The 14,171-nt window shown below is 35.9% G+C and overlaps 1 protein-coding gene across 7 annotated transcripts in view; it reads left to right on the top strand.

Annotated features, from left to right (window-relative positions):
* PMS1 (PMS1 homolog 1, mismatch repair system component) overlaps positions 1–11,079 on the top strand; it is a 98,190-nt gene extending 87,111 nt beyond the window's left edge. For 4 of the 7 annotated variants that reach the window (XM_067741211.1, XM_067741213.1, XM_067741210.1 and 1 more), the window contains 3 exons: positions 2,196–2,326; positions 6,159–6,319; positions 10,704–11,079. In XM_067741211.1, the coding sequence (XP_067597312.1) occupies positions 2,196–2,326; positions 6,159–6,319; positions 10,704–10,868 (457 nt within the window). In that variant the 3' untranslated portion in view covers positions 10,869–11,079. Of the gene's footprint in view, positions 1–2,195; positions 2,327–6,158; positions 6,320–10,703 lie in introns of those variants that run through there. The other 3 variants (XR_010944339.1, XM_067741214.1, XM_067741216.1) reach the window with 3 other exon arrangements.
* Positions 11,080–14,171: the final 3,092 nt, after the last annotated feature.

Raw genomic sequence — 14,171 nt, 5'->3', positions numbered from 1 at the left:
AATAACCTTTCCATCTAATGGTTTTATCCATTGATGATTGTTGCCTGAACTAACTTTATGATAGATCGTTATGGGGGTATTTCCTTTTCATATCCTATGTGAGCAAATTGTTTTCTGTAAAAACAAATAACTGTTAAATAATCTACTAACATTTTACTTTTTTGTACTTAATATTTCTTTTTTAGTCTGACATAGGTAAAAGAAATTTTATTTATGACAAAGGAGATAAAAACCTGAAATTAAAAAGATGACAATTTGTTTTGGAGGCCAACGTTCTGTTTCAGACTTCCAAGAATAAATCAGAAATCATTTAAAAAATGTATTTAAACCCTTGTGTTAAAGACCCTGCCTCCAGAAAGAAAAACAGGCCAGAACCAAAAAAAATTTGATAAAGCTATCTTTTTAATTAAGGCAATAGTAATCACAGTAATTAAAACCCAGTGTCTTTTACAGTTTTCTTTTAAGACCGGCTAGGAAACTGTCAAAGAAAGAATTAAAAAGAATTAATACAGCCTTAGGCTTAATTAGAACAGTTCAAAAATCTGATAGTACTTTTCTTTTTCTTCACTTAAAAAGAGCTAAGGTGTATTTTGTATACTCCACTGCTTTTCTAAATGGTATTCGTAAATTTTCATTTAGATCTCAAAAATATTTTTGTGCTTTATGAATTATAGGTTTTTAAAAATATTCTTCTTTGTGGCATTCTGTTATTTAAAAACAAATAAATTAAAAGTTATTATTTGGGGTCCATACTGGCCTGAGAATAAATCTTTCTTATTTGAACATGGACAGCAACAAAGCTTAATTCAAAATTGTTTTCACCTTTCTTCTGAAATATGACATCCCCATCACAGTTAATAATATAAGTTTTTAAAAACTGAGTCATAAAGAAGGTAATTATGGGTTGGGCTCAATTTTCGTGTCAGAGTTCTAATGCAGGTTGTGTAGTTTATCTCTCAACGGAGTATATAATTTAGAGATTATAAAATACAAAGTAAGAGCTCAATGATAATAACAATAATGGCTCATATTTATTGAGCTCTTACTATATGATAGGAGCTTTACTAAGCCCCTTGCTTTCATGATCTTATCTTCACAATAACCGTATGAGAGGTATCCACATTTTAACGAGGAAACTGAAACACAGAATGTTAAGTAACTTACCAAGGTTCATACAGTCAGTATATAAGCAGTGGATCCAGCATTCCAATCTTGACAGTAACTGTAGACCCTGCACCACTAATTTCTATACTATATCATTATTACCACCACTACCACCGCCACCGGCTCTCAGATTGATCTTCTCAACGTTGGGTTAGACCAGACAGCGCACATCTGCTATATAGCCAAAGTTCTCCTCTCCATGATATCTGCTCTTATAGCCAGTGGGGTCCTCAGCCTTTCAGAGGTGATAAGCAAAGACATCATCTATTCATTTAATTTTCAAGGGGTACAAGATTTTAATGAAGAAGTAGCAGCTCATCATCCTGCACTGGATAGAATATAGAACAGTGCCTTATTTACATAGGTGTGAACTGTAACCGACACATTACTGTAAATAACATGTTACGAAGCACCTGACCAAGCCTAAAACCAGCATGAAACGTTAATTTGTGCCCTAGATAATCGTTGGCCACCTCAAAATTTTGTTTAGGGCTAGTACCACTCAGCGTATGCCACCTTTGGCAAACATACCATGCCTATAGTATACTGGAGGTATCTCTCCCAAGCCCTGAATTACTTTTATAAGTTCTTGGGAGAAAAAGATACATGCTTATCTTCTTATTGAAGAAACCTTGACTAGCAATAGACTATTACACAGGATGGGCTACATCAATAATTTGACAATGTGTCTTTGTAAATAAAGGTATAAAATGGCGTTATTTATAAATAAAGTTTTCATTTGTATTATAGAGAGAGTACTTTTTAAATTTCACATTTAGTTTGTATAACATTCTAGAAGATAGAAACTGTCTTTTGTGTCTATTCTTCCTCCTTTCTGTACACTGTATATATGGTAGGTCTACGAAGTATTAACAGAAATGTAAAGTTTCTCACAGGGCTCCTTATACCTTTGTATTTTGGTTAGTGATAATAACACTTTTTAAAGGGCCGTCGGATTAACTTTTCTCCGTAAATTCTCTTATTTCACTTTACGTATTTAATAAGTTAAAGGGCCATAATTTCTTTTTCAGTCTTTTTAATGGATCTCATTATTTAGAGATTTTAAATAAAATGACAGCAGATGACCAAAGATACAGTGGACCAACTTACCTGTCCGATCCTCGTCTCACAGCAAATGGTTTCAAGATAAAATTGATACCAGGTATGATAATGTGGTTTAATACTTCCTGACTTGGAAAAATAAGTCTTGTTCCAAAAGTTACTTTTGAGTTTTGTAATTTACAGATATCACGGTATATTTTTGTCTCACTAAAAGTACAGTGTCAGCTTTGTAAAAACAGTCATATTTCAGAAAGGTCACCTCTGCCTGAAACGAGCAAGTTTAGCATCTCTTTCAGTCCATTGCCTTGTATTTTAGCATTTCCATAACTAATCAAGTAATTGTAATTTTTGCCATCCTTTGTCACAATATGCAAACTGCCTGCTGTGTCTAACTAAATTATTAAATACTCCTTAGATGATGAAGCAGAAATAGACATGTAGGGTACTAGAATTGACTAACAAAATTAAACATCTCTTTTCCTTTTTTAAAAGCATTTACTTGCTTTGCCAATTAGATGTGTAGCATCAACAGTCTTACTGTTTGGAGAGTGGATGATTTGATTCCATGGCTTTGCTAAAAAACCTGTCATAATACTCTTTGCTTACTGTGGAAATTCACTAGGTGGGGAGAAAAAAGAAAATTCTTCTGGCTAGGAGACTTCAGTTTTCCTGGCTGGCCCCTTCTCTGTTCTTTCATAGTTTCCGTACTTAACTGCCTTCTGCCCTAGCTACCTAGGCCAGTCTTGTCCTATTACTTTGCTTTCATCTGGTATCAAGCAGCACAAAGGTACCAGGAAGAGTGATTCCACTGTCCCTTCCTCCACCCTCCCTAAACTTGCCATGACCAAAGTGTACAAAAACAAAACAATGTAGAAAATTTTTAAAGGATTGTTTTACTGAGACATGAGAAGAAAATAAGTAAAAACAATGTACAAAACCATGAAATGGAATACATACAGAAAATGCTTTGGTGTTCTAAACTTTAACTTTATTGACTAGCAGTTTTAAGAAAACCTACCCAGAACTTCTTTCCTCCTAACCTCAATCCTGGATATTTAGATTTGGAGTGAAGTGTTAGTCCAAATCCCACCTCTGCCATTTAAAAACACGTGTTGTAGGTAAAGTCAGTTGGCCTCAGTGTTACCTCATCAATAGCAACTAATAATTATTATGTGCATGGCAGTAGTCTAAGTATTAAATGTATTAATTCATTTGATCTTTCTAATAGCCCTGTGGTTCTGTTACTGTGCCCATTTTTTATAAATAGAAAAATTGAGGCATGGAGAAACTAAGTTTGCCTAAGGGTACAGACTAGTGGTAGAACCAGGATATGAACCCAAGCAATCTGCCTTTAAAACCAACTCTTAACTAATTTATGTTGATTTCCTATTAAAATTGATATATTTACTTCATGAAGTTGTTAGCACCAAACTAGGTACTTAGGTAAATCAGCATAGTACTCGGCAATGGTATGTGTTCAGATATTCTCTTTTCTTCCAGCACCCCCTTTCTGACCTGAACTGACTTGTAGTCATTTTTTTGGTCCTCCTAGAAATCTTTCATCCTCAGGACTTCTGACGTTTTAAAAATTTATTTGACGTGTGAAGCAAGGAGTTTATGTATGTGTATGTGTGTGTGTAGCAAGATGTTTTTTTCTTAATCTATTTTCCTAATTAACTATGTGGCATTGGTGGCAGGTACTTTTTTTTTTCATGAAAGATGTTATCACAACAATTTTTTTTAAGTTAGGATAACTACCCTGCCTGTTCCAAGAGCATGTTTGTTTTTGAGTTACCCAGTAAGTTTCTGTGTCACAGATGCTTTCAGCTCTCAGCTTGTAGAGAATGTTTTTAAGTCTTGTAAATGCCAGGTACTTTGCATGGTACCAAAGATACGGAAATGAATAAGCCAGTCATCTGCGAACTGACTTGATTTGATCGGAATTAACTTTACTTCGATTATCATCAGCATTATTTCTCTTCTCAGTAACAGATCAAGTTAAAGGCATTCGTTTTTTTCTTCATTTTTTTTAAAACCATTTTTTCATTCATTAATTTTTATGTCATGTTTTCTTAAAGACCATTTCTCCGTCTTTTAGTGAGAGTTTTGTTGTATTGGACTAACTTTTGATCAGCAGTTTGCCAGTTGTCATAAAACATCTTTAGATAAAAGCACTTGAAAGAGGAAGAATACATCTGGCTTTAAGGAAAAAGATTCTGAATGTGACCCTAAGAACTTTGCTTGTTAATGAGAATAGCTTTTGTTCTGTATCAATAAGAATTACACATTTTAGGAATTGAAAACTTGTCAAACCACTTATTGAAGTATTTTCGGGAAATTGGGAAGCATTTCACAGAATTTTATGGAAACTTCTTGAACGTGATTCCAAATGTCTCTAAGTTTTCCATATCTAAATTTTGCAAGCACAGATATTAAAATATTGCTCAGTTTCCTTGTTTGTTACCATATACTTTTTACCCATATCCACAAATAATTCTATGAAATGTGTATAATTTTCCAGCATTCATGTAGACAGTATTAGACTTTTCAGTCAAATCATACTGTAAATGGTATAGAAGCAGCAATAGTGAAAAGTCTCGTGACTGATAAATTTTACTCTCTGTATAAAAAGATGTGAACTGGAATATTCTGCTACTTCCTCTTTGCCTATCTAAACCCTGTTTCAAGTCCCATTTAAGTTCCCCTGGTTGCTCAAACTCTCATTTTGTCTTCCTTCACTGAGCTCTGTATTTTACCCCTTAACACTTGATTATGTATCTTCTTATATTATTCTCCAGTTGTTTCCAGGGAATAACATTAGGATGCCTTCTCTGTTTAGTATACCACCAGTTCATCTGCCATTCAGGTCAAGGAACTAGTCTGTAACTGGGAACAGGTTAGGAATAGGGTCGTTGACCTCTCAGGACCTGAAACTCTTCAAGCTACATCACTCCTCTTTTAAAATTTTTCCATTGATAGCTACCACTTACCAACATGGGACTGTCTCTTTTTTTTGTTTGTTTTTTTACTTATAGGTACTTATAGGTAACATTTTGTGGTCTCCAATATTAAGAACACTGTTACACAGATATAACCAAAGAAAAAAAATTTCTGCTATTTTCTAAAATCATAAAATGCATTCTAAAGCCAAATTTGATGCTTGGGAATATATGCTGTTATGGATATTTTACCCCATTATATATCCACTCGTGTTGCTACTTTTTAGTTTTATTTTAATCACTAAATTATTTAGTTTAAATAATAGATAATATGTCAGATTTAAACATTATTCTAGTAAAATAAACATTAGTATTTCATTTCCTCAAATTGCTAATATATTAATAAGTTACTATAGTGGTAATCATTTTGTAGTTTATATGTGTATTTATCAACACTTTGTACACCTTAAACGTACACAGTGTTATATGTCAAATATATCTCAATAAAGCTGGAAGAAAATAAGTTACTATGTGAGTATTTTTATAATAACCTGTTAAGTTAAACTAATCATAGAAATAATTCAGGTTTTTAGATATTAAACCAGTAGGATAGAATTTGAACAGCAGCAGTTGTTAAAACATTTAAACCAGTTTTATTTTAATAAATAATAATGGGGCTCCATTTTCTCTCCAAAGTGAGAAATGTTCTAAATAAATGTAGGGAACAGAACAACAGTAACTGAGATTAAATTAAATGATGTAAAGCACATGTGGTTTCTTCGAGCACTTACGACTTAATGTGAATGTGAAATCCTATGCGAAATTATTATTTGTTCTTCAACTAAGGAACAAAACTTTTTCCTGACTCTATTAAATTCTAATGAAGGTTAACTAAATACTCTAACAGTGATTTTGTTTTTAATAGACATTTTCTGGAATATAGTTTAAACAAAACTAACTATATATGTGGTTTTATTTATTTTTTTCCTTTAGGAGTTTCCATTGCTGAAAACTACTTGGAAATAGAAGGAATGGCTAATTGTCTTCCATTCTATGGAGTGATGGATTTAAAAGAAATTCTTAACACTATATTAAACAAAAATGCAAAGGAAGTTTATGAATGTAGACCTCGCAAAGTGATAAGTTATTTAGAGGTATGCATTATTAGCTTATGTAGATTGTCTAGGTTTTAAGATACTTAACTTTTCCTTAATAAAATAGTAAATGGTTTCAAAATAGTAAAGTTTCTATAAGGCTTATTATCTGTTTGCAAGAGGAAATACTATTTAAAAAAAAAAAACTCCATTAAAAGTTTCACATCATGGACTGGTTGTGATAAACTATCATGGATCCTTACTATAACATTATTTCTTGAATACATATTGAGGAAGAGCCTTATGCATGAGACACTTTGTGAAGTTTTTTGTTTTGTTTTGTTTTGTTTAGAAGGGATTCAAAATTGCTCCACCTTGACACCAAACACTTGTCTAAAAAGAACTGTAATGTGATTTTAAACCCTGATCTCTTCAAGAGCAAAAGAGGGGAGGGGGAATGAAAAATGTAGATTATTGAATAAATGGAAATTTTCATTTTCTAGCAGTATCTACCACAAATGAGAAGTAAAAGTGGATTAAAAAATAAATTCAAAAGTAATAGAGGATGGAGGCAGGTTATAAAGTTTTAAATGTCCAAGTGTTGGGCATTTGGTGGTAAAACAATAGTGATTGTCTCTATATTGAGGTTGTGTCCCTCAGGGTTGACTCGTGTTATTTTGAACTTTATAATAAAGTTTATTTTCTTCCTTTTAAAAAATGAGTCATTTTCTTTTAGACTGTGATCATGGTGGGCCGTGAATTCTGAGGGTCAGATTTCCTCAACAGGAAAGTCCATTCTTTACCCTTCCTGAAGATTATAGTCAGTAGCATTCTGTGAATACTTCAAGAGGTTTGTCCTATGGAATTTGCCAACCTATTGTGGAGGCAATTCAACACTGATAGTTTCTAGGGACCTGGAACTTTTCTTGTGAAGGAGTTGGTATAAACTAAATAAAGGTTGAGGGAGTTGTGGGTAGTATTTTGTGTATCGAAGAACAACATGGGAAGAAGTAAGATTTCAGAAATAAGAGGAAAAAATGGTTGGGATTAGTTACAAATACTTTTACTAATACTGTATCTCTCATTATGTTAAGGCAATAGTGGATGTGATTCTTAGGGAAGATAGTCTAAGGAAAAAAGAGAACTTCTGTCAGAACCATAGTTATGCTTCCATTGACGGTCAAGCTGAATAAGATGAATCGAAGATAACGATAGAAGAGTAAAAAAAGAATCAAGGGAGGAGTGGATATACAAATCAAGGGAGGAGTGGATATACAAGTCAAGGGAGGAAAGAAACTTAAAAATAAGTAGTATCACATTCTCTAAATGTTACTCACATTCTCTAGTTGCTAGAAGACCAGCAGGTGTGGCTGCTAGATGGCAGTTATATCCTACAAGAGAGCCATAACGGAAAAGTAGTAGTGATAGTGAAAGAGTGGGAGCAGTGGTGAAAAGTGTAGGCAGCAAGTTACATGGTGGTGAAGGGACAAAAAGAGAACATGTTTGTATTGAATTCATTGAAAAAGTCTTACAGTAAAAGATTGAAGGGCAGATGTTCCAGAAGAGGCAGGAAGGGAGATGAGTTAACAATATAAGCTTTAGAAAGGTGAAACCATTCTCTGAATCAAGAGCAGACGAGGGGAGAGCTTTAAAGTGAAAGTAAGAATATTTTGAGGTAAACTTGAGAGAAGTCATGTATGATATATGTAGTAATGTAATAGGAGAGGTTATCTGCTGAGAGTGAAGAGGCTGGGGAGGCACTTGAGGATTTGAGTATATTGGAAACGATGTGAAAATAAGAGCTGCAGGTACTTCAAGAGAAGGTTGATTAGAGAAGAATAGGATATTCAAATGACATTAAAGGCTCATAAGAGCTAATACTGGTATTGGATCCAGCCAGCGAGTTTTGTGATTCTCCAACAATGCTCGGTAGAATTTATCCAAGGGTAAGGATTAGCAAGAGGAATATGGTGTAAGAAAAAAAGGGTGAGTAACGAAATTTGAACACATATTATATATAAGAAACTGTTTAATCCTAGAGGGATATAAAGATGAATTAGATTCTAGTAAGAACCTGCCCTTAGATTCTAGTTGGAATCTAGAGGGAATGCAGGAAGCGAAGCTAGAGATAGTATCTTTAATGCCTCACTAACTATTCACACCTGAAGTACGGAAAGATGACAGAAGGGTGCTTGTGGGCCAGGAGAATTAGGAAGGATTGAGGAGATTAAAGGTCAAAGTGAAGAAGAAGAATAGATTTAGTTGGAATAAAGGAAGTAGGATGATCTGAAAGATAATGGGAGAGAGTATGTGGTTAGAATAATGTTAGCATTCAGGATCTTTGAAGTAAAACAATTTTTGAAAAAAATAAATTTTAGAGCAAGCCAACTTCACTAATGCTATTTTACCCCCAAACTGTCAGTCTTCCCTAACTCAGAAAACAGCACTGCCATACCAAAAATTATCCTTGATTCTGCATCCTTCATAACCAGTCCATCAGCAAGTCTTGACTTTACCTCCAACTCATGTCAGGAGTCTTTTATAACTCCCTCCATCTCCACTGCTATCTCCCTAGTCAAAAACTCACCAGAGATTGCATTGAATCCATAGATTGCCTTGAGTAGTATGTTCATTTTAACTATTCTTTCAATCCAAAAACATGGTATATCTTTCTATCTGTTTGTGTCATCTTCAGTTTCTTAGATTAGTGTCATAGTTTTCCAAGTACAGGTAGGTGTACTCCTAGGTAGGTGTACTCCTAGGTATTTTACTCTTTTTGATGCAATGGTAAATGGGGTTATGTCCTTAATTTCTCTTTCTGATAGTGTATAGAAATGCAACAGATTTCTGTATATTAATTTTGTATTCTGCAAATTTGCTGAATTCATGATGAGCTCTAGTAGTTTTCTGGTGGCACCTTTAGAATTTTCTATGTATAGCATCATGTCATCTGCAAACAGTGAAAGTTTTACTTCTTCCTTTCCAATTTGGATTCCTTTTATTATTTTTCTTACCTGATTGCTGTGGCTACAACTTTCAATACTGTGTTGAATAAAAACGGTGAGAGTGGGCAACCTTGTCTTGTTCCTGATGGTAGAGGAAATGCTTTCAGCTTTTCACCATTGAGTATGATGTTGGCTGTGGGTTTGTCATAAATGGGCTTTATTACGTTGATATATGTTCCCTCTGTGCCTACTTTCTAGAGAGTTTTTATCATAAATGGATGTTGAATTTTGTCAAGAGTTTTTTCTGCATCTGTTGAGGTTATCATATGGTATATATTCAATGGAATACTACTCAGCCATAAAAAAGAAGGAAAATTTGCAACAACATGGGTGGGCTTGGAGGGTATTATGCTAAGTGAAATAAGTCAGACAGAGAAAGACAAATACTGTATGATATTACTTATATGTGGAATCTAAAAAATACAACAAACCAGTGAATATAATAACAAAAAAGAAACAGTCTCATAGATATAAAGAACAATTGAGTGGTTACCAGTGGGGAGAGGTAATATAGAGGCAATATAGGAGTAGGGGATTAATGATTAGCTTATAAAATAAGCTACGAGGATATACTGTACAACACAGGGAATATAGCCAGGTTTTATAGTAACTGTAAATGAAGCGTAACCTTTAAAAATTATGAATACTATATTGTACACCTGTAACTTACATAATATTGTATGTTACACTCAATAAAATATATATATATATATATAATTAATTTTTAAAAACAGCTCTCACCAGGACTGCAGTGAGACTGCCTGCAAGACTCCTGCTTCTCTTCTTGACCTGCTTCAAGCCATACTGCACAAAGTAGCCAGACTGATTGTTTTAAAATGTGAAACGAATGTCAGGCTTTTGCTTAAAAACCCTCTGGTTACTTCCCTGTGCATTCAGGTTAATACCCAAATTGCTTACCCTGTCCCAAAGGGTGATGGGGCCCCTGCCTAACTCCTTTTCTTGTTCATCTCTTCACTTTAGTAACTCTCCTGCTCCCACACTGACCATTCAGTTCTTTCTGTTCCCTCTGTCTGAAATGCTTTTCTTTCCCCATCATCTTTGCATCATAGTTCCTTAAATTGAAGCTTAATTGTCACCTGGAGGAAGCTTTTCCTAATCACACAATCACTCTCTATCACATTGCCCAGTTTAATTTTGTGCACTATTAGTCGCTGAAATTGTCTTTGTATTTTTATCTTTCTGCTTCTCTGCACTAGAATGTCAGTTTTAGAAGAGCAAGGATCTTGTTTGTCTTGTTCTCTGCTGTATTCCTAGAACCTACAGCAGTGACTAGCACATAATTGGTGTTTAATAAATATTTGTTGAGTGAGTAAATAATAAAAGAATATAATCAATTTTCTGTCTTCCTCCTTGCCAGTAAAAACCTGTTTTCTGCTTCAGGGTATATCACTGTAAAATGTATTGCTTTCTCTCCACAGGGAGAAGCAGTGCGTCTGTCTAGACAGTTACCCATGTACTTATCAAAAGAGGACATCCAGGATATTATCTGCAGAATGAAGCACCAATTTGGAAATGAAATTAAAGGCTGTGTTCATGGTCGCCCATTTTTTCATCATTTAACCCATCTCCCAGAAGCTACATGATTAAATATGTTTAAGAAAATTTGTTACTATTGAAATCGATATGGTCATAAAGTAATATGAGTTGGGTTTCAAACTGTCTTTGTACTATCATGTGTCAAATGGTTGTTTTATAAGTAAGGATTCACTGGCCTGTTTGTATACTGAAAAAATTTTCCAAAACTGTAAAAATCTTAAATAAACTAATATAGACTATTCATTTTATTCTCAAGAACCAGCCTTCATAATAATTATTGGTTGTAAACTCCAAATAGAAAAATACTTACTATTCTTGGGTGGTTGATTTGCTAGGTTCTATGGATCTAATTGTATCCTCCAGACTTGTACATTGAAGCGCTAGCCCCCAGTGTGATGGTATTGGAGGTAATTTGGTTTAGATGAAGTCATGAGGTGGTGCCCTCATGGTGGGATTAGTGCCCTTATAAGAAGAAATAACAGAGAGTTTGCCCATTCTCTCTTCTCCTCCCACCCCCCATCCCCCCCACCACCACCACTCCACCCCAGCTGCCATGTGAGGACAGAGAGAAAAAGTGGCCCTCTAATCCAGGAATAGAGCTCTCACCAGAAACCAACCATGTCAGCCCCTTGACCTTGGACTTCTAGCCTCTGGAACTATGAAAAAATGTCTGTTGTGCTTTTAAGCCACGAGTCTATAGTATTTCGTTATGGCAGCCTGACCTAATACAATGGGTCAGTCCTGTGCAGGGAGAATCACAGACTCAGCTGGTATATATGGCAGAAGTTATCAATCTTGTGTAAAGTAGGATTGAGAGGGAGTGGGGAAAAAGTAAGAAAATGAAATTCAGAGAAAGAAGATAAAACATAGCTTCAAAAACCCTGCTATTTACCTCTATTTGGGAGTAACAGTTGAGAAGTTGCTGTCTCTTATATGGAAATTATTGGGCTCTGGGATTAAAATTTGTCAGAACATAGGAAGATACAGATTTTTAACAAAATTTAGATTGAGTGTTCATTGTGCATGTGTCCTTTCAAAAACCAGATCCCAAGATGTTAAAAAAAAATTTAATAAAAAAACAGATCCCACAAGTGCACCAAAGTACTTAATTTACAAAAAGTTGAAACATGATTTTTAGTGAATATATTTGTTATATAAAATAATATACAGGATACAGTGTCCCCACATTCACACCACCTGTAGTTTTCAAGGAGAATTTTAAAATTCTTAAGACACTTGTGTTAAGAGGTACAAATAGTGATAATTTATACCTGTAGCCAGGACTTTTTTCCTAACATTGTCCTGTTTCCAACAACCCAAATACTAGAGGTTTTTTTCCCATTATTCCCTTTAATAACTTGGGGCCCCTCTCTGGAAGACCTTTCTGGGAGTAATCCTTTTTAATTTACTGGGTAAATTGAGGAAAGAGAAGTTCAGAGAGATACTGAGAAAGATAAAATTTGCATCATCCTTTGTACCAATCCTAAGCAAAATTTTGGGGTCATTTTCCAGCTGAAGTAATCTATTAAGAGGTCCTACAATGGCTTCTTAGATGAATAAACTCATTTTGCGTTTTCTTTCCAGTCCTGGATTCTATCAGGTCAAGGTAGTAATTATGACAGCAGGTATTTATCATTTGTTCACTAGATCCACTGTGCACTTACCTTGTATGATCTCATTAATGTTCACATCAGATTTAGGATTGTAGGTACTATGGAGTCTCCAATCCCAGAGCTCGTGTTCCTTACCACGTTCATTGCTTGCCATGAGAAGCAGGCCCTATTCGTTAGAGTCTACGGAAGTATTTGGGAAAAGAAGAAAATTATAAAGCAGCCCCTGATGCCACTCTAAGCAATGCTAAATCAACTTTGAGCTGCAATTTACTGAGTCTGGTGGGCAGGATCGGGGCCAGTTCTGCTGAGGCCCCGCCTCCTGGCTCCCGAAGAGGGCGCGGAAGTCCCGCCCCCACGCACCACCCTCCCCATCCCCTATAGGCCCTGACGACAGCGGCGGCGGCGGCAGCAGCCGCAGCAGCAGCATTGGCTGCAGTAGGTGGTGCCGCCGCCGACCACGGAACAAAATGGCTGGAGTAGGCGGAAGCGTCTGCGAAGCCCTGGCTCCTAGGATGGAGGTAACGGCCGCTGCAGTTTGGGAAGCTGATGGGGATTAAGGGCGATGCGAGGATATCGGGAGGGAAAGGAAAGCCTCCCAAATTGCCCATTTTTCTCGCTAGGTTACGGCTTGGCCGGGAAGAGGGAGGATTCTTAAGGTTTGATCCTCCCAAAGTGTTCTTGAGACCCAAGGGCCTTGCTTAGCATTCCACCCTCGGCCATAGGACAGGGGTGACGCCGAACCCATGCGGTGGTGAGGCCCGAAGGCCCCTTTGGATGGACCTTTCACCTTGTGTAGTCCCGCCATGTGTGGTCTCGCAGTGCGTACGAGGTTTCAAATATTTAACGTACTGAAAAGTGTTAGACCTGAATTCAGGTGGATAGATTTTTGATGTTATTTTCATTGGCTGTTTGATTCTCGATGATCTTATCCACATTTTGTGGCTTCAGACTGCAGGAATTATAGGCCGTTCCACTGCAGCCTATGTTTCTTAACTAAGAATGTAAATATGATCTATTTATTGGAGACCCAAGGTGACTCACTAACTTAAAAACCGACATTGCCAAGCAAATTAAAAATACCAATAATGATATTAAGGTACTTAAGTGAACTAGACTTGTTCTTGAAATCAATTCTATATTAATTTTGGCAAACCAGTGTTCTTGGATTCATAATTGCTAAAAAGAATCTTTGAGGTGATATAATCCAAACAATTTTACAGATGAGAAAATAGAACCCAGAATACTTAACTGTGAGTTGCCTGAGTACCCACAGCTGATCTAGTACTTTACCAGTTCCACTTCAAATGTTGATATTACCATAAACAAAACAAAGAAGGGTAAGTACTGAAAGAAAAATCATACATTTTATTGCAGAACCAAATAAAAAGTGACTCAAGATTGTTAGTTACTTCTCTTCATAAACATGAATAATTAAGTGACCTATTAATTTATTCTAGATCTTTTGGTTGATCTCACCCAAGCTTTAAACTTTTTTTTTTTTTTTTTTTTTTTTTTTTGTGATACGCGGGCCTTTCACCGCTGTGGCCTCTCCCGTTGTGGAGCACAGGCTCCAGACGTGCAGGCTCAGCGGCCATGGCTCACAGGCCCAGACGCTCCACAGCATGTGGAATCTTCCCGGACTGGGGCACGAACCCGTGTACCCTGCATTGGCAGGCGGACTCTCAACCACTGCGCCACCAGGGAAGCCCTAAACATTTTCTATCTTCAAAACCTTCA

Source organism: Pseudorca crassidens, chromosome 6 (genome assembly GCF_039906515.1).
Source record: "Pseudorca crassidens isolate mPseCra1 chromosome 6, mPseCra1.hap1, whole genome shotgun sequence".
NCBI classification, from domain to species: Eukaryota; Metazoa; Chordata; class Mammalia; order Artiodactyla; family Delphinidae; genus Pseudorca; species Pseudorca crassidens.
The sequence above is the reverse complement of the archived record's forward strand: the minus strand, read 5'-3'. Positions and strand labels throughout refer to the sequence as shown.